This window comes from Stegostoma tigrinum, chromosome 7, assembly GCF_030684315.1.
Source record: "Stegostoma tigrinum isolate sSteTig4 chromosome 7, sSteTig4.hap1, whole genome shotgun sequence".
Classification (NCBI taxonomy): Eukaryota; Metazoa; Chordata; class Chondrichthyes; order Orectolobiformes; family Stegostomatidae; genus Stegostoma; species Stegostoma tigrinum.
In genome coordinates, this window is record NC_081360.1 from 96,603,239 (window position 1) to 96,626,689 (window position 23,451).

At 40.4% G+C, this 23,451-nt stretch overlaps 1 protein-coding gene across 1 annotated transcript in view; it reads left to right on the plus strand.

Moving 5' to 3' along the window:
• The window catches only part of slc49a4 (solute carrier family 49 member 4), a 72,648-nt gene that overhangs the window by 25,709 nt on the left and 23,488 nt on the right, over nt 1–23,451 (plus strand). Inside the window, exons 3-7 of the mRNA XM_048534774.2 lie at nt 4,108–4,376; nt 10,005–10,134; nt 14,133–14,241; nt 14,963–15,030; nt 22,696–22,823. Of these exons, the coding sequence (XP_048390731.1) occupies nt 4,108–4,376; nt 10,005–10,134; nt 14,133–14,241; nt 14,963–15,030; nt 22,696–22,823 (704 nt within the window). The remainder of the gene's footprint in view (nt 1–4,107; nt 4,377–10,004; nt 10,135–14,132; nt 14,242–14,962; nt 15,031–22,695; nt 22,824–23,451) is intronic.

The following is a 23,451-nucleotide window of genomic DNA, read 5'->3' on the forward strand; positions in this document are numbered from 1 at the left end:
CTTACTAAGTACACTTTTTATAGTCCTGCCTTGTTCATTAAACTGGCGCTGCTTGCTCATCCTTAACATCTACTTTCTTCTCACGTTCTGATATTCTGCTCCGGTTCCCACTTCCCTGCCACACTGTTTTAAACCTTGGCACGTGCAAGCTTCCCACATGGATGTTTGTATCCCTCTAGTTTAGGTACAACTTGCTGTTTTTGTACAAGTCCCACCTGCCCTGGAATAGATCCCAATGACCCAAATATCTGAAGTCTCCTTCCTCCACCCACCCCCTTAGTCACATTTTCTGCTATCCTGTCTTCCTCTTTCTGACCTCACTAGTACAGGGAGTAATCCCAGGGTACAGTTCTAGAGGTGGTACTTCTTACTTACTGCCTAACTCCCTGAATTCCTTTTGCAGAACCTTATCTTCCTTGCCAATATTGTTAGTTCCAATATGGACCACCTTCCACCTTTAAGTATATCCTGTACCCACTCAGTCATCCTTGACCTGAATACCAGGACACACCATTTTGGAGCCCTGAGTGCAGCCACAGAAACACCTAGCTACTGTCCTTGATTAATCCTTGCTTCTGCAAATGGAGATTAATTCTGTTGATAACAATTCCTTCTTGCAGTTTCCCTACCACAGATGTTAGACTCTCTTGCCTGTAGTTTCCTGGTTTATCCTTGATGTCCTTCTTGAATAATGGTTCCATATCAGCTAGTACCATTAATTCCCTGGCACCCCTCCTGTGGCCAGAGAGGAGTTAAAAATTAATAACAGGGGCCCTGCAGTCTCTTCCATTTCCTCCTCCTATCTCTTCCATTGCCACCTCCCTTACCTGGCATGCTATCATAAGGGCCTGGGATTCATCCAGTTCTTAGACTGTTGATACCTTCTCTTCTCATCTGTTCAAGTATATCACAGTTCCCTCCCTGATTTCTACTCTGACATCGTCCTTCTCTATAGTGAATGCAGATGCAAAATACACATTTTTTTAAAAAGTCAGCGATCTTCTGGCTCTGACAATGTTCTACTTTGATCCCTAATGGGCCCTACACTTTCCCTGGTTATTCTCCTGCTACCAGTATACTTTGATCTCACCAAAGCCTTTTGCTTCTGAAGTATTCTTCTAAACAGCCCAAGGCTTCTCTCTAGCCCTGTCCACACTCAGTTTTAGAACTTAATGCTAACAGCTTCTCTGTGAGAGATGTCTCCCTTCTGAATGAACCTGTTTCCAAGTTGTTTAACTCAAATCAACAAACACTTCAATTATTGCTCCAGGTAGTTTGCTAGTCATTTAGCTAAAATCTGATGGCTTCTTGGAAATGCAGTTTTTAAAGCTTCCTTTCTTAGGTACTTTCTGACCCTTTTGTCTAAACAAAACGTTATGTCTTTACAATTGGAAAGTGAAATCCATTCTTCCTGCACTTAAGCTAAGTTTCCAAATAAGCCTCTATCATAAGGAATGGACACTGAGGTCTACCAAAATTCTTTTATGGCTAATATTTTCTTCATTAGCATGAGACTGAATTTTGAATGAGAAGGTGCACTCCCAAAATTGGATTTCCCTTTACTCTGAAATTCACTACATTCGCAATTTTACCAGCATTTAATGTACTCACCTTCTCCTCAGTTCTGCAACTGTCAGTTCCCTCATTCCTGTAATTCTAGAGACTCGAATTCCCGATTTTAATCACTCCACTCTGTCTCCGTCTCTGTGGTCGCACTGTCGGTCTCCCTCAGTTCCTCTCATGCTCCCTCCCTTTCAACCCCCACGCCTCCTCTACCTAACCTATTTACCACCTGACTTTATTATTAGGGGAAAGAATTTGCTGTGGTAAGTGGCCACTTATTGCACAAATTTGCTTGAATGTCAGCATTTTCGCTGCTGCAAGGGCAGCGTCAGCAATTACCTTGCAGCCGGGTAAGTCTAGAAGTTCACATGGCACCTGGCAATCACAGAAACTGTTCTTTCAATTGCCAACTGCTGTCTGATCCCATGGTGGTATTCTGATCCTCTTGGCAACTGTGACTTGTAAATCAGAATTTCAAACATTTGAAGGAATTAGTACCATTCTGCAAATTTATACTGGCAAGGTTTGATGTCACCACTGTTACGTTTACTGCTTTCCTGAGGAATTCCATAAACTTGGTACTTGACATTATGAAATTAGTGTTACATACTAGAATGGCACCTGGGATAAGAGACTTCATCATGTGAAGGCATGGGAAAAAACTGGGTTTATTCTCTGAATGGAAATTTGAGGGAGACCAGTTAGATTTAATGTTCACACTTTGGTAGCAGTATTACAACCACATGCTTGCATTTGTATAGCATGCTTAATATGATAAAACCACCTCGAGCTGCATCACAGTAGTGTTACGAAGTGAGAAGTTGACACCAAGTCCAAATATTTGGGCAGATGATCAAAATTTTGAGATTTTTGAGGTTCACAAGACTTCAAAGGTACACTTCAGAAGCAACAGATGTAGGGAGGGGAATCCAGACCTTAATGGCCCAGGCTGCTGAAGGCATGGCTGCTACGATTAAAATTGGAGTGCTTAAGAATCTTGAATTGGAATAAGTCTACCTAGGAGTATTGTAGATGTGGAGGAGATTACTGAAGCAAAAAGAGCGAGGCTGCAAAGAGATTGAAAACAAGGCTTGGAATTTTAAAATTTAAGTATTTAGCCACAATGCAATGTTGGTCAACAAGCAAAGTGCATAGTGGATGAACAGGACTTAATGCAAGTTAGGGTATAAGCAGTAAAGTGCTGGATAAAGTCAGATTTATGAAGGATTGAATGAGAAATCAGCATCAGAATAGTCAAGTCTAGGGGTAACACTCATGAATTTGGGTTTGAGCAGCAAATGAGTTAAGTATGGAGTTGAGGAATGATATTGAAATGAAAATAAGTCATCTTTGTACTTGATGTGACTATTCGATTGAATTCGAATCACTTCTGGTCAGATATGACACCAGGATTGCAGGTTGTATAAGCCAGGACAAGACAGTTACCAGGGAGAGGGATGGAGCTGATCAGGGTTGGTCATGGAGACCTGTTTCTGTTGGCAGAGCGTGTAGTTTGTGTCCTCTACTGAGTTGTAGTCTGGAATGTACTGTATGAAAAGATGGCTGAGATTGATTCACCAGTAACTTCCAAAGAAGACTGGGAACACGACTTGAAAGAAGCATTTGCACAGCTGCAGTGAAACAGCAAAGGGGCTCAATTTCTTCGAGACCGTAGGCCCGAAGAATTGAATGGTGGCCTCTTGGATTCTGTTTTCAGTCCTCGTGATGATTCCATTTTAGATTACAAATTGCACTTTAAACAAAAAACTAAGAATTTTGCCCCTCTTCAGGGGCAATAATATGTCATTGGTTAATGAATCTATTGAGATGTTCTAATTGCAAGAACAGCGTTCCTTTTCTCTTTGAATAGCTTGAAATGAAATGTCAGTAGTACCTGGCATTATGTTTCTCAGCAATGCCATACTGTAGTGTACTGTGTTCTGTCAGCTTTGTTTTGATCACTACTGAAGTAATCTATTGATTTGTCAAAGTTTTGTCAGTGAATTTAAAGCATTATTGAGTTAGTATTTTGTTTGGGCTGACAAAGCTACAATTGTCGTGGCAGACTAGGGACATCTGTGAAGCCTTTTGAAAGTGTTCTTGGCGCTGTGCAACATGAAACGTTTCCAGAAAGGCACTATTAACTGTTTGACTTGGCAAAGGCAGCTTCAGCAAATGGGCTTTCTTAATTCAGTGCACCGTGTCGTCTTATCTTTTACCAATGATTCCCTTCACTGTTGCAAGCATGAGCACCCTGCATAAGACACCAAAACTGTCTGAATAGCCCATCCTGACTCAGCTAGATTGCTACACCTTTGGGCTTTAGTCTGTGAGTTATTTATCACTTCTCCTGATTTCAACGTTTGCTCCGTAGATGAGTTCATTCAATTGGAATAGCCTTTGTTCTAATTTTACATGTCTTTCATTTTAAGTTATTGAAAATCTGATTCTTGAAAGCTCTTTTGAATAACTTTCATTGACATTGAATGCATGGATAAATATTTGCATCTATTCACTGCTGTAATTTTAATTTTATTCTTTTAGGTTGATCCACATTGGACAGCTGCTCAATGGATTTGCTGGTCCTGTTGTTATGAACGCTCCTCCATTTCTGTCAACGACCTGGTTCCCTCCAGACCAGAGGGCCACAGCCACCGCTGTTGCATCCTTGTTCAATTACTTTGGTGCAGCTTGTGCATTTTTGGTAGGCCCTTTGATAGTTCCAGCACCCAACGGTACCACGTCATTTTTTACTTCCTCCAGCCGTCATACTGATTTTATAAAGCATCGTATTCAAACTCTATTATATGCAGGTGAATAATATAAACTTTTTTAAAAAGTCTCTTTCCTTGTCATCTTTCATTGCCTAAAGATCTAGAGATGTATGCAGTATATTTTGACAATTCTGTCACCTTAAGATTATTTTGTCCTGTTTTTTATTTGAAGAGAAGTTGTAAGGCAGAAGCTTCAAGCTGTCTCCAAGAAAATAAATACTTTGTGAGACCTTGGATTTTAGTTTTACAACTTGAATGAGTGTGGCCAAATCTCTCAGATCTAGATTTCTGGGTTTTGGTTTCTTCAGTATCATTAGAAGCCTTTTGGGGTATCAAAAGAATCGGAAGCTTCAGTGTATGACTCCTAGCTGCTACTTACTCTGAATTTCCTCTTGGTATTTTTCCGTCCTGAATAGGAAAACTGCACATGAGAATTTGTGTCTGAAATTGCCTTTTGCCAAGGTGTGTGCTTATGGGATGTTACTATAATGGAACAGTTCATTAGTAATAGGCGCTGTATCTAATTTGGTTAAGTTTTCCAGTAGTCATTATCCTAAATTCCTCTTTTGTTTGTGTTTTAATTGTTGAGAGAAGTAATGCTGAAGTGCTCCTTGAGTTAATCCAAGTGCACAACTTTGAACTAAGAAATAGCGCGTAATTATTCAAGTGGACAAATTCAAGAAGGTATAGTTGTTCTGAGAGTGAAAGTTCAGAAAGATAGGTAAGTAGTGAGAAAATATACCTCATGAGTAGAAGAGTTGAGACTAAGGGGACACTTAGCAAAAGATCCAGTGGTGACACAAGGACAGCTTTTTAACATGGCAGTTGTCAGAACCTGGAGCATGCTGCCTGCGAGTCTGGTGGAAACTGATTCGTTTAAGGAAAGTGAGAACATACCAGTCAAGTGAATTTGATTGTAGAATTATTAAGATACAGGAGGAAACCATTCATCCCATCTCTCTGCAGTGAGTCTCTAAATGTTGAAGGTGAGCCATAATCTGACTAAATTGTGGAGCACATTCACCAAAGCATGTGCTTAACCTCCTGTTTATGTTGTTGTCTTTGCAGGCTTAGTATTGCTTTTTGACCTCAATTTTTTTTTTCTGCCTCCTCCTCCTATAAGGTATTCTCGTATTTTGTAAGTTATTGCCATCTCTTAGCTCATGTGCAAGTATTAATATAAGTGTACAAATAAATATAGGTGACAAAGTGTGGCGCTGGATGAACACAGCAGGCCAAGCAACATCTTAGGAGCACAAAAGCTGACGTTTCGGGCCTAGACCCTTCATCAGAAAAGCCTTTTCTGATGAAGGGCCTAGGCCCAAAACGTCAGCTTTTGTGCTCCTAAGATGCTGCTTGGCCTGGTGTGTTCATCCAGCCCCACGCTTTGTTGGCTTGGATTCTCCAGCATCTGCAGTTCCCGTTACCTCTGAAATAAATATAGGTGCTCAGGTCTTCTGGCACACCAAGGATTTTTTAAACAAATTAATTGCCTGTCTAATATGCTTTTGCTGTTTTATTCTCTGGTTTCTTGTTGATTAGTTTAAACGCTGTGAATACATTTCTGGATCACAAGATGTGTCACTTAGTGGATAAAACTTCAGATTTTGTTAGCTGTAGTTATTGTAGTGATACAGATCAGATCTAACTCTGCAATCCTGATTTTAGGTGAAGAATTAACAACTCACTGGAGGAGAACGCTCTACAAATATCCCCATCGTCAGTAACGGGGAGCACAGCACATCAGTGCAGAAACAAAGCTGAAGCATTTGCAACAATCTTCACCCAGAAATGCTGGGTTATGATTCATGTTGATCTTCTCACGTGGTGGCTGACATCACAGTTAACAATTTTCTCAATTCACTCCAGTCGATATTAAATAGATTTGAAGGGACTAGAAAATGCAGACTTCATAACATTTTAGCAATAGTCCTAAGGACACATGCTTCAGACCTAGCTGCACCCCTAGCCAAGTTGATCCAGCACACCTATAACACTGCCATCTACCCAGCAATAGGAAAAACTTGATCAGATGTATGCTGCCTGCAAAAGGCAGGACAAATCGGTGCAAAGCATAAGACCGAAATGTTTGCAACAATCGTCAGCCAGAAGTACTGAATGAATGATCCATGTTGGCGTCCTCCAGAAGTCCCCAGTATTACAGATACCTGTCTTTAGCCAACTCGATTCACTCCATGTGATATCAAGAAACAGTTGGAGGCACTGGATGCTGCAGAAGCTATGGGTCCTGAAACATTTTGGGCAATAATAGTGGAGATTTGTGCTTCAGGATCACCCGCACCCCTAGCCAAGGTGTTCCAGAACAGCTGAAACACTGGCATCTACCTGAGATTATGGAAAATTGCCTAGGTATGTGCTCTAAACAGTAGGACAAATCTAATGTGGCCAGTTTTTTGCCCCATCAGCCTACTCTCAATTGTCAGTAATGGAAGAGTTATCAATAGAGCTATCAAACAACAATTAGTTAGCAAGAACCTGCTCACACTCACTTTGGGCTCTGCCAAGGCCACTCCACTCCTCATCTTGATCCAAACAGACTGAATTCCATTGGTGAAGTGAGAGTGGGTGCCGTTAACATGAGGGAAGAATTGATTATGACATCGAGGAATCCTCGCAAAAACTCTGTTGATCAGATCGTATCTAGTAGAAAGGAAAATGGTTATGGCTGTTGGCAGTCAGTCATCTCAGTTCAAGGATATCACTGCAAGTGTTCCACAGGACTAGATTCCTAGGTCAAACCTCTATCAATTGCTTCATCAGTGCTCTTCTTGTATCATAAAATCAGAAGTGAGGGTGCTTGGTGGTAGCACCATGGTCAACATCACTTGCCACTTCATAGATACAGAAACATCCATGTTCAAAGGAGCAAAACTTAAACAACTTTCAGGATTGAGTTCACCAGTAGTAAAATTTGCAACACTCCAATTCCAGGCAAAGGCCATCTCCAACAGGAGAACCTACCCATCTCCACTTGGTATTCAAGGGCATTGCCATTCCTGAATTCCCCACTATCAACAATCTGGGATTACTGTTGACTAGAAACTGAACTGAATCAGTTGTACAAAGATTGTAGCGGCTCCAAGAGCAGGTTATAGCCTAGGAATTCTGGAGCGTGATTCATTTTCTGTCTTTTTCATGTCTGTCTGTCATCTACAAGACACAATTAAGTAGTTTGATGGAATACTTTCTACTTAGCTGGATGGATGCAACTCCAGAGGTACTGAACCCTGAAGTTGTTGGCTTGTTTGTCAAGCTAGCTGGTTATTGTACAGATGTTTCATTTATATGATCCGGTCTGTTAAGTTGGGTTCTGTCATTTCCAGTTCTGTTCTGCATGGGTTTGTATATGGGCTGTAATTCCACATGTTTGTTAATTTACATTATGGGTTGAAAGCCAGGCTTTTAGGAACTCTTGTGTGTGTCTGTGGTTGGATTGAGCTAGGATGGTCACATTGTCCCAGTTAAATTGATGGTCTTCATTATCCAAGTACACTGAGATACCTCGCATGGTGATGAAACGTCTGCACAATTACCAGCCAGCTCAGTGAGCAAGCTAACAACTTCATCCACAACTCCGGGCTACGAATCTTCACAAGAACCTTGAAGCACTCAAGCCTGCCACTGTCTTCTCAATTGACACCCACCTTCAACATTCACCCTCTTCACCAATGATATACTGTGGCTACACTGCGTACCAACTACAAGATTCATTGCAGCTACTCAAAGGTTGCTTCGACAGTACTTTCCAATGCTGGAAACCTTACCTGCTAGAAAGACAAGGGCAGCAGTCTGTCTGGGATCCACCATCACTTGCGTGTTCCACTCAGTCACAATTTTGACTTGGAACTGTAATTTTGCTCCATCACTGTTGGGATGTCAATATCTGGAACTCGCTTCCAACCAGCACTGTGGACGTCGCTGGACCCCTTTAGACTACAGCAGTTCGAGCTCAGTACCATCTTCTCAAGGGCAGTTATTGATGGGTAATAAAGCTAGCCTAGCCAGTGAAGGCCACATTCCAAGAATAAATATAAATCAATATACAGTTCTGCACAAATAAAGTGCAAAGTCGCTGCCTAATCTGCAAATAATTTAAGTATAAGTCAGAACATTTGCTCTTAAAACTTACAGCTGTTTTTTGTACTTGAATCTGAGCCTTCTATAATTTTAAACACCTCAATTATATCACATTGTTCACAGAGGCAGTTTCAAGCAACTGCTTGCTGCTGCCAATTACTGACACACGGGCTACAAAACAGCCTCTTTTTTGGAAACGTTCAGTTTCTCTATTATATGTCCCTACTACAATTTACTTCTGTCTTTTGTGATCTAGTAATGGATTTTGTTAATCCATGCCCTGTGACCAAACTTTCCCTTACAAAGCCCATTTTTACTTCAGCCATCATCAGAGTAGTTATTCTGTACAAATTTGTATAATTTAGTTAATATGAATGTGCTGCTTTAGTGGACAGGCTCTTGAATTCAGCTTGGCAACCACATCTTTCCCCTTTGAATCAATTGTGGTATGCATTGATTTCATCATGCTGTTTTCAAATGTTAAAATGTTCTTTGTGTTGTCTTTTACAATGTTGCTGCTTCTACAAAGCTGTCACATTTTTGAAAGCGATGCAATAGCTCATTGCTACACTTTTTTACGTGATGCCAAAAATTGCACTCCTGAAATTCTAATTGGGGGAGTGGCGGAATTTAAGCAAGTGATTTAACATGCCAGTTTTAAGTGTCCACTTTTGCAGATGGGGAATCACAGCTGAAATGTTATTCACTTAAACTAAGTCTTTCTAGTCAGCAGTTACAATTCCAGAAAGATTGCCTTTCTCCTTTACATTCCTAACTCTAACTCCGATGCTTAAGGGACAAGTGCAGAAGATGACATTTGTTGTGAAGGCTAATTGCTTCTGCAACCCCATGCAATGAATTCTGCTGAAAATAGATGATTGTTGAGACTTGGTTTCTATTGCGGGAGACTCCTCAGCATACCTACCCTTGTGCTTATGTCTGACACTTAACATAATCAAATTAGTGGGAAGATGAGGGGTAATGATTGTACAACTGGTTCAAACTTTTGCCTTTAATGAGAGGGCCATTCCTTTAAAACAGCTTTATTTTGTAAAAATGTTATCGCCAGTAAGTTGTAACAACATTCATCTTTGTTGTCAAATAATTCCCTGCCATGCCGGAGGAGGCCTCTCCTATGTTTTAAAGAAATGGAGAACACTTGATTCTCAAATAACAGATTGCTGCAAGAGGAGACAGAAGTCATTTAGGGAGGGTGTGTCGACAAGTTTGTATTCTTGAGAAAATAAATCCACAAGGGTATCTTGCCTGCCAATTTAATGCAGTATGATTGGATAAATCAGCCTATTTAAAGTATTTTGGTCATCAATTTTATGATTTTAGTTAATGTAGTTCATGACTAAGCAGTTAAGTTACTACCGCAACTTAAGTACCCAGGATCCATTTTAACAGAAAAGGAAGAAGGGGATACTTTCTAAAGCAATGAAATGCTAACAGTATGGCCAACATGATGCTAAAATTCCTGGTCTAATTTGGATTCTATGAGAATGAATTTCTGCAGCCAGTGTATGTCTTGTCACATTGACCTTTTTTTTCCTTAACCTCTTTCAGAATTTGGTGTGACTGCTTTGCTGTTGATTGTTGTGATAGCCTATTTCCCATCTCAACCTCCTCTTCCACCCAGTATAGCTGCTGCAAGCCAGAGGCTTAATTACAGAAGCAGTATCTACAGACTCCTTGGGTGAGTTTGTTCTGATTTATTTTGAGTATTTTATGTTCTGACATAGAGGTCTATCTGCAAAAAAAGTAGTTACTAGAACTTGTGAAAATCTTGTTGTTCACCAAAGCTTTTGTAGTACAGAGTGATCTCTGATGACGGATGTTGAGTACCTTTATTCCCAAACCATTACCAATGGCTGAACAAACTTGTTAGTTTTCAGGAACCTGTGAGCATCTCTAAAGTATCCATGTCAGATAGTTTCTGAACTTGCTACTAGGACTACACTGTTAATCAGTCTTGAAGATTGTTGTTGAATGAATAATAAAATTGACACCAAAACTTACTTCGTTGCTGAATCCAGGATCGCTGGGTTGAAGTTGGATATGAGTTTCTTTGCAATTTCCCTTTTGTCCTTCAGTCTACGTAAACATTGTGTTTATCATGTACAGCAGCAGATTTCATCAATAATACCAATGTCTCCTGTTCCTGTTTATTGATGTTTTAAGGATTAAGTTTATAAATTGAACTCAATGTATTAAATGAAATCCTAGAAGATGGTGAATGTTCTTGCTGATTTTGCAACCTTTTATTTCTTTACTGGTGTAATCTCTTGTGATTACCAGTAATGAGAGCTCCTTTCTCTTAGAGGATCATAGGTTCAAACGTGACTTCACAGCTTGATTGCATCATTCAATCTAATACATGAAGATTTAAGAAATAAGGATTAAGCCATTCTTGCCGTCTTGCCTGTCCCCAGAACCTTTTAACATCCTTCTAAATCATCAACCTAATTTTACTTTGAATGTTTTCAATAAACCTGTCTGTACCTCTGATTCCTGTTGAAAAGTGTCCCAGAGACTAACAACATTCTTAGAAGGAAGTCCTCCATAATCCCATCTAAAATGAGAAACCTTAACCTTTAAATTGTGCCTCATAGTTCTAGACTTACCCACATAAGATTAAGCATCCTCTTGGCATCTATCCCATAAAGTTCATTCTTACATCTTTCAGTAAGATTACTTCACATTATTGGACTCTACTCCATCAAGACCCAACCTGCTTAACCTTTCCTCATAAGGTACCCCCAAGTATAATTCTTGGCGAATATTGCTGATTTTCAGATGACCTGTGCTTTTCTGTTTTTTTTTTTGGCATTTTAGGTAAAAGCTTAGGATCCTATGGCATTATTCAGGATACCATGATTGATTCCTGATTGATCATACAAAATTTTTTAATAAAGCCACTTTGTGGAATCTTGTATCTTAGTCAAGAATAGTTGTTCTGTGGGCCAACTATTAATTATAGCATTTCAGAGTAATTCTTTGTGTATGAAATGTTGAGCTAGAATAAGGCACTAAATTAAAGCAAGTCTGTCATTTTGAGTTTTGAGTTCTTTCAGACTACTACTTATTAAGCTTCTACCCTGTGACCAGAGAGCATAATGTCAAGGTTAGGGATCACCCTGTGGAATTCTTTACCTCGGAGGGTCGTCAAGGCTGGGTCATTACGTATGCTCAAGGGTGAGAAAGGGATATATTTAGTTCATGAGGGAATCGAGAGTCGTGAGGATAAGGTAGGAAAGTGGAGTAGAGGGTTGTCAGATAAAATCATGATCTCATTGAATGGTGGAGCAAACTCAATAGGCCAAATGGCCTACTTCTGCTCTTGCTTCTTGATTTGGTTTGATTTATTGTCATGTGAGCCTAAGTACTGTAAAAAAAGCTTTGTTTACGAGTAGTACAGGCAAATCGTAGTAAGCAAGGACATACAGAAAAATACGACAGAGATGTGCATGAAACAAGATCAACATTAACAAGATCGATGTTATTATCATGTGTAGCAAAATACAGTGAAAAGCTTTGTTTATGAGCGGTACAGGCAGTACACAACAAGCAACAGATGTACCGATCAGAAAGACTCAGAGGCATACAGGTTACATTATTTGAGGCTAGAGTCCTTCAGCAGAATGATAATGGCTGGTAAGAAACTGTTCTTGAACCTGCTTGTGCGTGTTTAGGCTTCTGTATCTTCTGCCTGATGGAAGAGGTTGAAGGAGATCATACCAGGGTGCAGTGGATCTTTTGATGATATTGGCCATCTTTCCACGGCAGTGAGCTGTGTAAGTGGAGCCCATTGATGGAAGGTTGGCTTCCATGATGGTCTGGGCTGTGCACACCACCTTCTGTAGTTTCTCACGGTCTTGGGCAGAGCTGTTACCATAATAGACATTCTTAGAAGTTGGTGAGGGACCTTATGGCCATGCTAAATTTCCTGAGCCGCCTGAGGAAAAGAGGCGTTGCTGTGCCTTATTGACTGTTGCAATTACGTGTAAGTCCAGAGTAGTTGGTTGGTTATTGTCACTGAGGAACTTGATGCTCTTCACTCTGTCAACCTCAGTTCCATTGATTTAGATGGGGCGTGTTCTCCTCCTTTCTTTGTGAAGTTGATGATCAGTTCTTTAGTTTTGCTGACAATAAGACACAGATTGTTTTCATTGCACCACATCACCAAGCCCTCTATCTCCCTTCTGTATTTTGAATCAACATTGTTAGATATCAGTCCCACTACAATGGTGTAATCAACGAACTTGTAGATGGTGATCAAACAAAATTTGATAACACAGTGGTTGGTGTACAGTCAGTACAGTAGGGGGCTGAGGACATATCCTTAAGGGGTCTCCAGTTTTGAGTGTTATTATGAAAGAGGTGCAGTTAACTATCTTGACTGATTGTGCCCTATGGGTCAGAAAACTGAGGATCCAGCTGCAGAGGGCAGAGCCGAGATCAAGGTCGTGTGGTTTTGACATCAGTCTGGAGGAGACATTGGTGTTGTAGAGTGCATTCGTGAATCTAATAAAGACAGGAAAGAAGCTGTTCTTAAACCTTTTGGTGCATGTTCAGGCTTCTGTATCTTCTGCCTGACAGACGAGGTTTTAGGAGGGTATTACCAGTGTGGAATGGATCTTTTGATTTTGGCTGCCTTTCCGTGGCAATGAGAGATGTAAATGGAGTCCATGAATGAAAGGTTGGCTTCCATGATGGTCTGGGCCGCGCACACAAACTTCTGTAGTTTCTTACGATCCTGGGCAGGACAGTTGCCATACCAGGCTGTCATGCACCCAGATGGTATGCTTTCTATGGTGCATCTGTAAAAGTTGGTGAAGGATCTTATGGATGTGGTGAATTTCCTGAGCTGTGTGAGGAAGAGGAGGAGTTGTTATGCCGCCTTGACTATCGCACGTCTACACATGGGAAGACGAGGACAGGCCCCTTCCTGTTTGTGATTTATATGCCGCCTTTTGGTGGCACCAGAAAGCTTAACTTTTATTTTCTCATGCTGATGACACCCAGTGGTTCCTTACCTGTTGCTAAATTTATCAGCCTGCCTGTCTGACATCCAGTATTATATGATCAGAAGTTTTTTATTCAGTTTCTTTGGTCCCTGCTATAAACTCTGCTCACTATCGCATCACTCTAGAATTGCATTGTGGCCCTGTGTTTTCTCCCACGTTGTATGGTCCTTAAATTTTAAGCCACCCAAAGCTCTGACTGTGATCTTACTCATGCCAAGTCCCATTTCCTATCCATTTTCGTGTTCACTCACCAATACTGGCTCCCATTCAAGCAAAATTTCCAACCTTAGCTCTCTCTCCACCTCCTTGTCCCATCTGCTGCCATGGTGGAGGTCCGCTAATGGAGCACAGGCTGGCCATTAAACCTAGAGGTGTCTTAGTCTGAATGGCTCAGTAATATACTAGGCAGTGTGTTGACGCAGTGAGCCACTGGGCCTGTAGCTTTCTCTAGAATCCTATCTGTATTTTATAGTCATGTAAGATGCTGTGTAAATGGTTTGGTGACCCTCTGATTGCATTTTGTTTACTCGGCTGCTATAATGTCATACAGAAGATAAAAGCTCAACCGACCTTGTGCAATATGAGGTGGTTGTTATATACAAGTTGATTCAGTGCCTCGAGCCTGACTTGAAAGTAATGTTGTAAATGTTCTTTTTTGTCACCGTAGCAATTTCAGGTTTTTGATGATTGCATTGGCTTTTGCTGTGCCTCTGGGGATTTTAGCAGGCTGGTCAGGAGTCTTAGATGTAATTCTAACACCACTGAAGGTGAGCCAGGTAAGAGAATTTTGTTTTGTCCTTTGATCCAAAGTTCGTTGTCTAAAACCGTTCCGGCGTAACCAATTCCTCCAAAGCATAGGTACCACTCTTTAACCCGATGTGCCCAGGTTAGTTTGCAGACCAAGCTAGAGTATTATTTCAGGATTGCCTTCATTGTTCTCTCACTTCATTTCGGCATCTAAATTTAAGGACTTTCTCATTTTTGCAGACCTTCAAATCCTAAGTAGGTCAATAAATAATTCTTTAAAGAAAATCTCAAGTGCTGTTGGCTGTAACCTTTATGGCTTATAGAACACCAAAGGAGCAGGATCAGATATGGTGGTCAGTCACCCAAAGTGAATTGACTTAAGAACTATATTTCCAGAAACCAGAATGACATGCTGTGTTCTTTTCGAATAGCCTCTAAGGTCAAGAGTTTCAACAAGATCTAAGGATAGATTTTTATCTAATATTTCAGGTTAGTATGTGATGGGGAAAGAAATTCAGCAGAGTCTAGTTGAACAGATCTTCTAAAGTGGTATACATGTATGTGACTGAATGATCTCTATGCTGTATAATTTTATGATTTTATACTTAAGCAGCAGGTACCTTTTTAACGGCCACAATATTTAATTGTTGAACCTAAAACTTATTGTCTCCCTTAAGACAAGTGAGATATATGTATAACTTTTTTGAAAAGTTGGTAGAAAGCATTGTTAATGTTTCAACTTCTATTTAGGTTGATGCTGGTTGGATTGGTTTTTGGTCAACAATTGGTGGCTGTACTGTTGGAATATTGATTGCAAGGTCAGTCTGATTATTGTTCATCCATCCAAGAGTTTTAACTTTTGATGTGCATATTTTAACCATACATCCAAGCGTAGAGTTTCTGCCAAGTTTCACACTCAAACTATGTAATCAGTGCTTGGTGTGAGCATGGTTTACAAGGATGCTGTAATTTGGAAGGACAACATGTTTAATTGTACTTTTTGAATGTTTCACAGTCCAAAGGAAGATAACAATTAATGTACTACTTTTGAAGTATTCAGTAGTGGATGCATGTTCCTAAAATTTTTCTGATAACAAGATCCCTTTATCATTCTGAGGCTAGTGAAACCCTTTAAACATAGGATGTAATGCAAATTTAACAAGGAATGAATTTTGGTTACAAAAGTGATTTGATTCGTCTTTTAGATGAATGGGTTAGCTAGGCTGTAATGTTTTATTCTTCAGATCCTTTTGAGCCTTGACATTTTTTTAAAAATTTGTTCAGGGGATGTGGATTTCATAGGAATGGGCAATAAATGGTTTTGTCTAATTGTCCTTGAGAAGTTGGTGGTGAACTGCTCTGTTGAACCCTGTAATCTGTGTGGTCAAGATACACTATTTGCCCTATCAAAGGAAAGGTTCCAAGGGCTAGAAATCACAGGTTTGAATGGTGACAGAATCGTAGCGTCACGCAGGATAGGAAGAGGCCCTTTGATCCACCTTGTCTGTGATGACCAGCAAACACCTACTATGCCCTGGCATTTAAGTGCTCATCAAGATGCTTCTTAAATGTTGAGAGTATCTCCCTCCATCAACCTCTCAGGCAGAACGCCCATATTTCTACCACCCTCTGGCTGGAAAAAATGCTTCCTCTGAGCTCCTCTAAACTGTTTTACTCACCTTAAACTTGAGCTCGCTTGTCTTAGAAACATCAGCTGTGGGAAAGAGATCCGCAGGAGCTGTCCTGTTCATGTCCCTCATAATTTTGTATAACTGCATCAGGTACCCCATTTAACCTCCTCTGCTCCAAAGAAAACAAATCCATCCTGCCTGACCTCAAAACCGAGACTTTTTTTTCATCCCAGGCAACATTCAGGTGAATTTCCATCACACCCTGTCCAGTGCGGTCAGATCCTTCCAATAGTGTGGCAACCAGAACTACGCACAGTGTTCAATCTGTAGCCTAACCAATGTTTCATGAAGTTAGAACAAGACTTCCTTACTCCTATATTCTATGCCCCAGCTAGAAATGCGCTTATGCTGCCTTCACCTTGTCTATCTGTGCTGACAGCTTCATGGATCTCCAGACTTGTACATCAAGATTCCTTTGTTCCTCAGTATGCCCGAAGGACCGACAATACAATGTGTATAACCTTCCCTTATTAAACCTCCCAAAATGTATTACTTCACGTTATCAGGATTAAATTCCATTTGCTGTTGCTGTGCCCAGTTTACCAGCTGTTTAATATCAGATTGCAGCCTGAGATGATCATCCTCACTATCAACGACACCACCAATTTTCATGCCATCTGCAAGTTTATTAATTATACCTTCTACATTCACATCCAAGTCATACTGTCCATAATAAACAGTGGGGGCCCCAGCACCCAACCCTGTGGTACACTAATTAAAAACCAAATGAACTGCAGATCCTGTAAACCAATAAGAAAGAGGTTGCTGGAAAAGCTCAGCAAGTCTGGCAGCATCTGTTCTGAGAAAGGGTGACTGGAAACGTTAACCCTGATTTCTCTGTACAGATACTGCCAGACCTGCTGAGCTTTCCAGCAACTTCTCTTTTTGTCTCTATGGTGCAATATTGGTCACAAGCTTCCAATTACAAAAATAACTGCCCATTATCGCCCTTTATGTCCTGTTTATAAGCCAACTTTGGATCCAGTTTGCCAAGTTGCATTGGATCGTATGGGGCTCTTATCTTTTGGTCCAGTGTTGCATGTGGAAAATTCTGCTGAAGCATGACTGTCCTGACAGGTTAATTTTTTTTCCCCTCCTACCCCAATTCTGCCTCATCTGCTAACTGATTCCAGCACTTGCTGTATTTATTTATATTGCATAGTGACTTTCATGTTCTCAGATGTCCCAAAGTTATTTACAGCTTATGAAGTATGTTTGAGATGCCATCATTGTTCTGATGTAGGAAAGCTATCCCACTCTTTTATTATGAGTGACAATTGGAGACCACTTCTTTAGAGGATTTCCTGCCTACCCCTTAGCCAAGTGATCTCAAATGTACTTAATTAATCTTCAGATTTCTAACAGGAGAAGAAATTATGGGGCATCTTGCAGAAATGTTCATCTCGAAATGTAGGTGAGGTGCTGAATGATTGGAGAGTGGCTAATGTGTTTTTGTTTAAGAGGGGATGTAAGCAGAAGCCTGGGAACTATAGACCTGTGAGTCTGACTTCAGTGGGTAAATAGTTGAGGGTGATTCTGAAAGAGAGGATTTATATGCATTTGCAGAGACAAAGGAGTGATTAGGGATAGTCAGCATGGTTTTGTGCAAGGAAAATTGCCTCTCTCAAACTTGAGTTTTTGAGAATGTAATCAAGAAGGTTGACAAGGGCAGAGCAGTAGACATCCTTTACTAGGAGGTCAGTAAAGCTTTTGACAAAGTTCCACATGGTAGACTAATTCGTAAAATTAAATCACATGGGATTCAGTGTGAGCTTGTCAATTAGATTCAAAATTGACCTAATGACAAGAAACAGTGATGGTGGAGGGTTGTTTTTCGGATTGGAGTCCTGTTACCAGTGGTGTTCCGCATGAATTGGTGCTGGGCCCACTTTTATTTGTCATTTATGTAAATGATTGAAATGAGAACATTGAAAGCATGTTTAGTTGGTTTGTGGATGTCACCAAAATGGGTGGTTTAGTTGAAAGTGAAGAAGGTTATCTAAGATTACAAAGAGATCATGTTCAGTTGAGTCACTGGATTAAAGAGTGACAAATGGAATTTAATTTGGATAAATGTGAGGTGTTGCATTTTGGTAAAACAAAGACAGGACTTGCATAATTAAAAGTAGGGGTGTTGGCCAGTGTTGTAGAGAGACACCTAGGGGTCCGGGTACATAATTCTTTGAAGTTTGCATCACATACAGATAAGTTGGTTAAGAAGGGATTTAGCTTGTTTGCCTTTATTGCTCAGACCTTTGAGTACAAGAGTTAGCACATTGTTGAGATTGTACAGGATGTTGCTGAGGCCTTTTCTGGAGTACTCTATCCAGTTCTCATCTCCCTGTTACAAGTAAGGATTTTATTAAGCTAGAGAGGGTTCAGAAGAGATTTACCAGAATGTTGACGGCAATGGAGAGTTTGAGTTATGTCGAGAAGCTGGATAGGTAGGGTTTTTATTTCACTGGAGCATAGGAGATTGATTGGTGACCATATAGAGGTTAATAAAATCAAGGGAGTATAGAAAGGGTGAACAGCAGGTGCCTTTTCCCTAAGGTGGATGATTTCAAAGCAAGGGGAAGCATATTTTTATGGTCAGAGAGGAGAAAGATTTTAAAAAGGAATGAGAGGCAACTTTTTTACGCAGATTCGCATGTGGAATGAACTTCCAGAGGAAGCAGTGGATGTGTCTATAGTTACAACATTTAAAAGACATTTAGATAAGAACATGAATGGGAAGTGTTTGGTGGGATATAGGCCAAGTGCGGGTAGGTAGGACTAGTTTAGTTCAGGGCAATGGTCAGCATTGACTAGTTGGACCAAAGGGTCTGTTTCTGTGCTGTATGTCACTGACTATCTGGAACCTGGTAGATGACCTATTGGCACGTGGGTTAGTGAAGGACAAGGGTGAAGTCTGACCAGGATTTGTGAATATCCCAATTTTCAAAAGCAGAAAATCTAATTCCAATTTTTTCTTTGCTTCAGTTGGTATCTTTGTATTAAATTATTTCATCAAATAGAGGAAAAGAAAATTGTCTTGTCAAGTGTTATTAATGTATGTTTAAATTGCATTGTACTTTGGGAAAACCACATTGATACATTTTTTTGGCAAGGCTGTAATAATTCATAGTTATCTTCTTGAATATGCAGTGTGAAAATTATCACTGAAATATCTTTATTTGTCCATAACCAGACATCACAAATTAATTTCCATTTATGTTCTGAGGCCCCTGTTTTCTCCCTTTGAACAAAGATTGTGTATTTTATCTGTGGTACTTAATATTTCGATGGGGTCTTTTACTCTCCTAACTGTAAAACTCAAGTTTCTTTTAATTTTTCCCATAACTTGTCCTTATTACACTTAGAGAAGAGCAATAAGACAGATCCTATGGGCTCTTAAAGTTTGTTTACTTTGAGCTTTGACTAATACCGAACTGTCATAATATCCCTGGCTCAGCTTTCAGTTTTGCTGGATGCTTTTTATCTTTAACCCAAGTTAGGTAGATATAATTTACAAGCAGCACGTTTCCAGTTACATCCAATCCTAAATTTTGTTCCCTTGCTACTTGCAGTCTTTCAAAAGCCTTACAACTCTAAGCTTAATCTGGTTTAGAACATAGAATAGTACAGCACGGTACAGGTCCTTCGGCCCACGATGTTGTGCCAGACTTTTACCCTAAACCTAAGGTCTATTTAACCTCCCCCGCAATCTTATACTATCATCCATATGCCTATTTAATAGTCGCTTAAATGCCCCTAATGAGGCCGACTCCACTACCGTCTCCAGCAATGCATTCCACGCCCCACCACCCCGAGTAAAAAGGAACCTATTTCTGACGTCTCCTCTATACCTACCTCCATTCACTTTAAGACTATGTCCCTTGTAAAAGCTACCTCAACCCTAGGAAAAAGTTTCTGGCTGTCCACTCTACCTGTACTCTGATCATTTTGTACACCTCTAAGTCACCTTTCATCCTTCGTCATTCTAAAGAGAAAAGCCTTGTAAGACCTTCCCTCCATTCCAGGCAACATCCTGGTAAATCTCCCCTGCACCTTTTCTAACGCTTCCACATCTTTCCTGTAATGAGGTGACCAGAACAGGACGTAATACTCCAGATGTGGTCAAACCACGCTGTCATATAGCTGGAGCATAACTTCACGGCTCTTGAACGCAATCCCTTTATTAATGAGAGCTAACGCACCATACCCCGCCTTAACAAATCTATCCACCTGGGTGGCAGCTCTCCAGGAACTGTGAACATGAACCCCAAGATCCCTCTGCTCCTCCACGCTGCCAAGAATCTTTCCATTAACCTGTATTCTGCTTTCAAGTTTGTCCTTCCAAAATGAATCTCCTGACACTTTTCACTTTTCATGTTTCGGGCAACAATCTTAATTCTGTTATTACCTCAGTAACTGCACTTATACTGCATGTAGTAGAAGTATATATTTCTCAATTCTCTTTTACTGTCATTGAATGACACAGGAAAAGATCATTTTCCCCACTGATGACTGACCAATCTTTTTCTCCACATATGTACAATAATGTCCCATTTGCTGTTTGCTCCCCATTCCCATTTGGAGAGCAGTTTCCCACAAAAGTTCCACTGACATTTGTGCATAATATGAATTAGAACATAGAACATTACAGTGCAATACAGGCCCTTCAGCTCTCGATGTTTTCATAGGTCAGCGCAACAATCTGAAGCCCATCTAACCTACACTATTCCATTATCATCCATATGTTTATGCAATGACCATTTAAATGCCCTTAAAGTTGGCGAGTCTATTACAGTTGCAAGCAAGGCATTCCATGCCCTTACTACTCTCTGAGTAAAGAATCTACCTCTGACATATGGTTATTAATATTCAATGTGAGTCTGAAGCATGGCAGATTGACGCTTCCTGCTCTAGAGTGCCTCACTCTGCTTCACTCTGGCATCAGGTTAGGCCATAATATCAGAGCAAAGTACTTTGACAACACCAGAAGAATTAGTAATGACACTGTAGCTGTAATGCAAATGTAGAAATATTCATTCAACTCTTTTATTTCTCTCTAAATAATTAGAAATGCTAATTGCAAACAGTGTTGGAGTTCAGAAGACTGTCCAAAGGAGCAAAAATGGATCTATACTTGAAGAGGAAAAGATTTTTAGGGTTTTGGTTGAGGAGCATGAGAAAATGGGTTTAATTGGATATCTCCGTCAAAGAGACAGCGCAAGCACAGTGGGCTGAATACTGTATTGCATAATCATGGGCTCTTAAACGAAGAGGGCATTTCTAGTGAAAACAAGAAATGCTAGAAATCGCAGCAGATCAGGCAGCATCTATGGAGAGAAGGCACGTTAACATTTCGTGTCTAGATGACTTCTCCTCATCTAAACTCAACGTTAGCTTGCTTTCTCTCCGTGGATGCTACCTGACCTGCTGTGATCGTCAGTCTTGTTTTCTGTTCTGATTTTAGCATCTGTAGTAATTTGTCCAGACATATCCAGTCTTTGAAAATGCACCAATTAAATTTGCAGTGAGTTATAGGCTGCCACAGTCACTTGGAGCTTGCGTGATTGGCTTGGGTGAGACAGAAGAAAGTTTTTTTTTTATCCAAAACATCTCCCCAAAGAGCTCATTGTTAGGCTGAAGAGGTGGGCGGACAGCGTGGAGATTGTATCACCTACTGGTCAGGAAGTGCCTGAACTGCCTGTTATTGACAAAGTTTAACTCTTAAGTTATTGAATAATACATGCAGCAAAAGCATTTGCAGATCTATTTGGAAAGAGGCCGATAACTCATAACGGGTCATTTGGCTGATAGGCTTCCTCCTATGCTCTGGTTCTGTAAAGTAAATGAATAGTCTCCATCACCAGTGGTCTCTGACACATGCTAGTCTTTCTTTCTTAAAAACCTCTTTTCTAACCCAGCTCATTGATATGTTTCAACTCTAAGAAAAATTGAGATTTTACTAGAAACGGATCAGGTGAAGAATTTCTTCACCCAGAGAGTGGTGAGCCTGTGGGAATCTCTGCCTCAGAAAACAGTTGAGGCCACAACACAATATTTTCCAGAAGGAGTTAGACATAGTTCATAGAGCTAAAGGGATCAAAGGGTATGGGACAGAAGTGGGAACAGAGTGCTGAGTACGGTGAGCATATTGAATGCTGGAGTAGGGCCAAAGGGCTGAATACCCTATTCCAGTGCCTATTTTCCATGTTTCTATGAATATTTTTGGATTGTTGAAGATGCAGCCCACTCAGTAGAGCTGCTAGTGCTGATCCAGAGGCTGTGGCTTTTCCCGAAGACAGATCTCGGTACATAATTCTGATGCAATACTGAGAGTTTTTTAGATTGTTGAAGTCCTGTTCCTTCTGAGAAACGTTCAATCGATACCCCTCAGTTTCCATGCTAGTTCGCAGAAGAGGAGTGAATCGTGCCGTGGAATTTGTCAATGACTCCTCAAAGCCTGGAATATTTCTGAACTTTTTCAAAAAGGCCAAAAGTCCATTGAAAAGTCAAAAAAACACTTAATTGAGACAGGGATGAAGCATTTCTGACTGCGCAGAATTCCAACCTTGTGTGTTTTTTTTGATGTTCATTTCCCCTTTTCCCATCACAGTTTGCTCACTTTGCATATCTGGAATTCTTCCATGTTGTGGCCAGCATTCCAAACTCATAATAACAATATCTGATAATTCATTTGTTTGTCTCTTCACTAAATACAAGTATCTTTTTAACATTTCCCTTATGCACAGTTTAATTAATTTAATCCTAGAGAGACTCCTCATTTGTTTGATATTACAGGTTTGCAGACTTCTTCAGGGGTGTGCTAAAACTCATCCTGCTCTTGCTGTTCTCTGGAGCCACTTTGTCATCTGCGTGGGTTGCCCTCACCTGCTTTAACAGTGTCACTCACCTGCCTGTAACGCCAGGTACTTAATAAATTCCAATTTGCATTCCTGTAAATACCAAACGTCCTCTTATTAGCTTGTCTGAGCTGTGCCTCACTTTTTTCCAGATTTCAATCTTGCCTACTTTAAATTAAAGGGGTTGATGGTTGTTCTTTTATCCTATCCAAGTCGTATTAAGTTAATCAAGTTAATTGATCATGGTTTCAGCTTGTTTGTTAGTAATTTCCGTCGCTGTGTCATAGAGAAAGGCACACAATAAGTATCATTCACAGAAAAAACCTGCACTGTATTGTTACCCTACACTACCTTATCGTGGTAGTAATGATAGGTGTCTCTGTTTTTCCCCTGCAGTCACAAGGGGCAGCACCTGCCCCTTTACATCACTCCTCCTCACTCTCCAAGGCCCCAGATACACCTTCCAGTGAAGTAATGATTTACCTACACTTCACTCAATCTAATCTACTCACAAAATCCTTACTGTGTGGGAACAGGCCACTTGGCCCATTGAGTCCACATCAACCCACTCAGACCCACATTATCCCTGTAACCCTGTATTTCCTGTGGTTATTCGACCCAGCCTGCACAGCCTGAACACTACAGGCAATTTAGTATGGCTAATCCACCTAAACTGCACATCTTTGGACTGTGG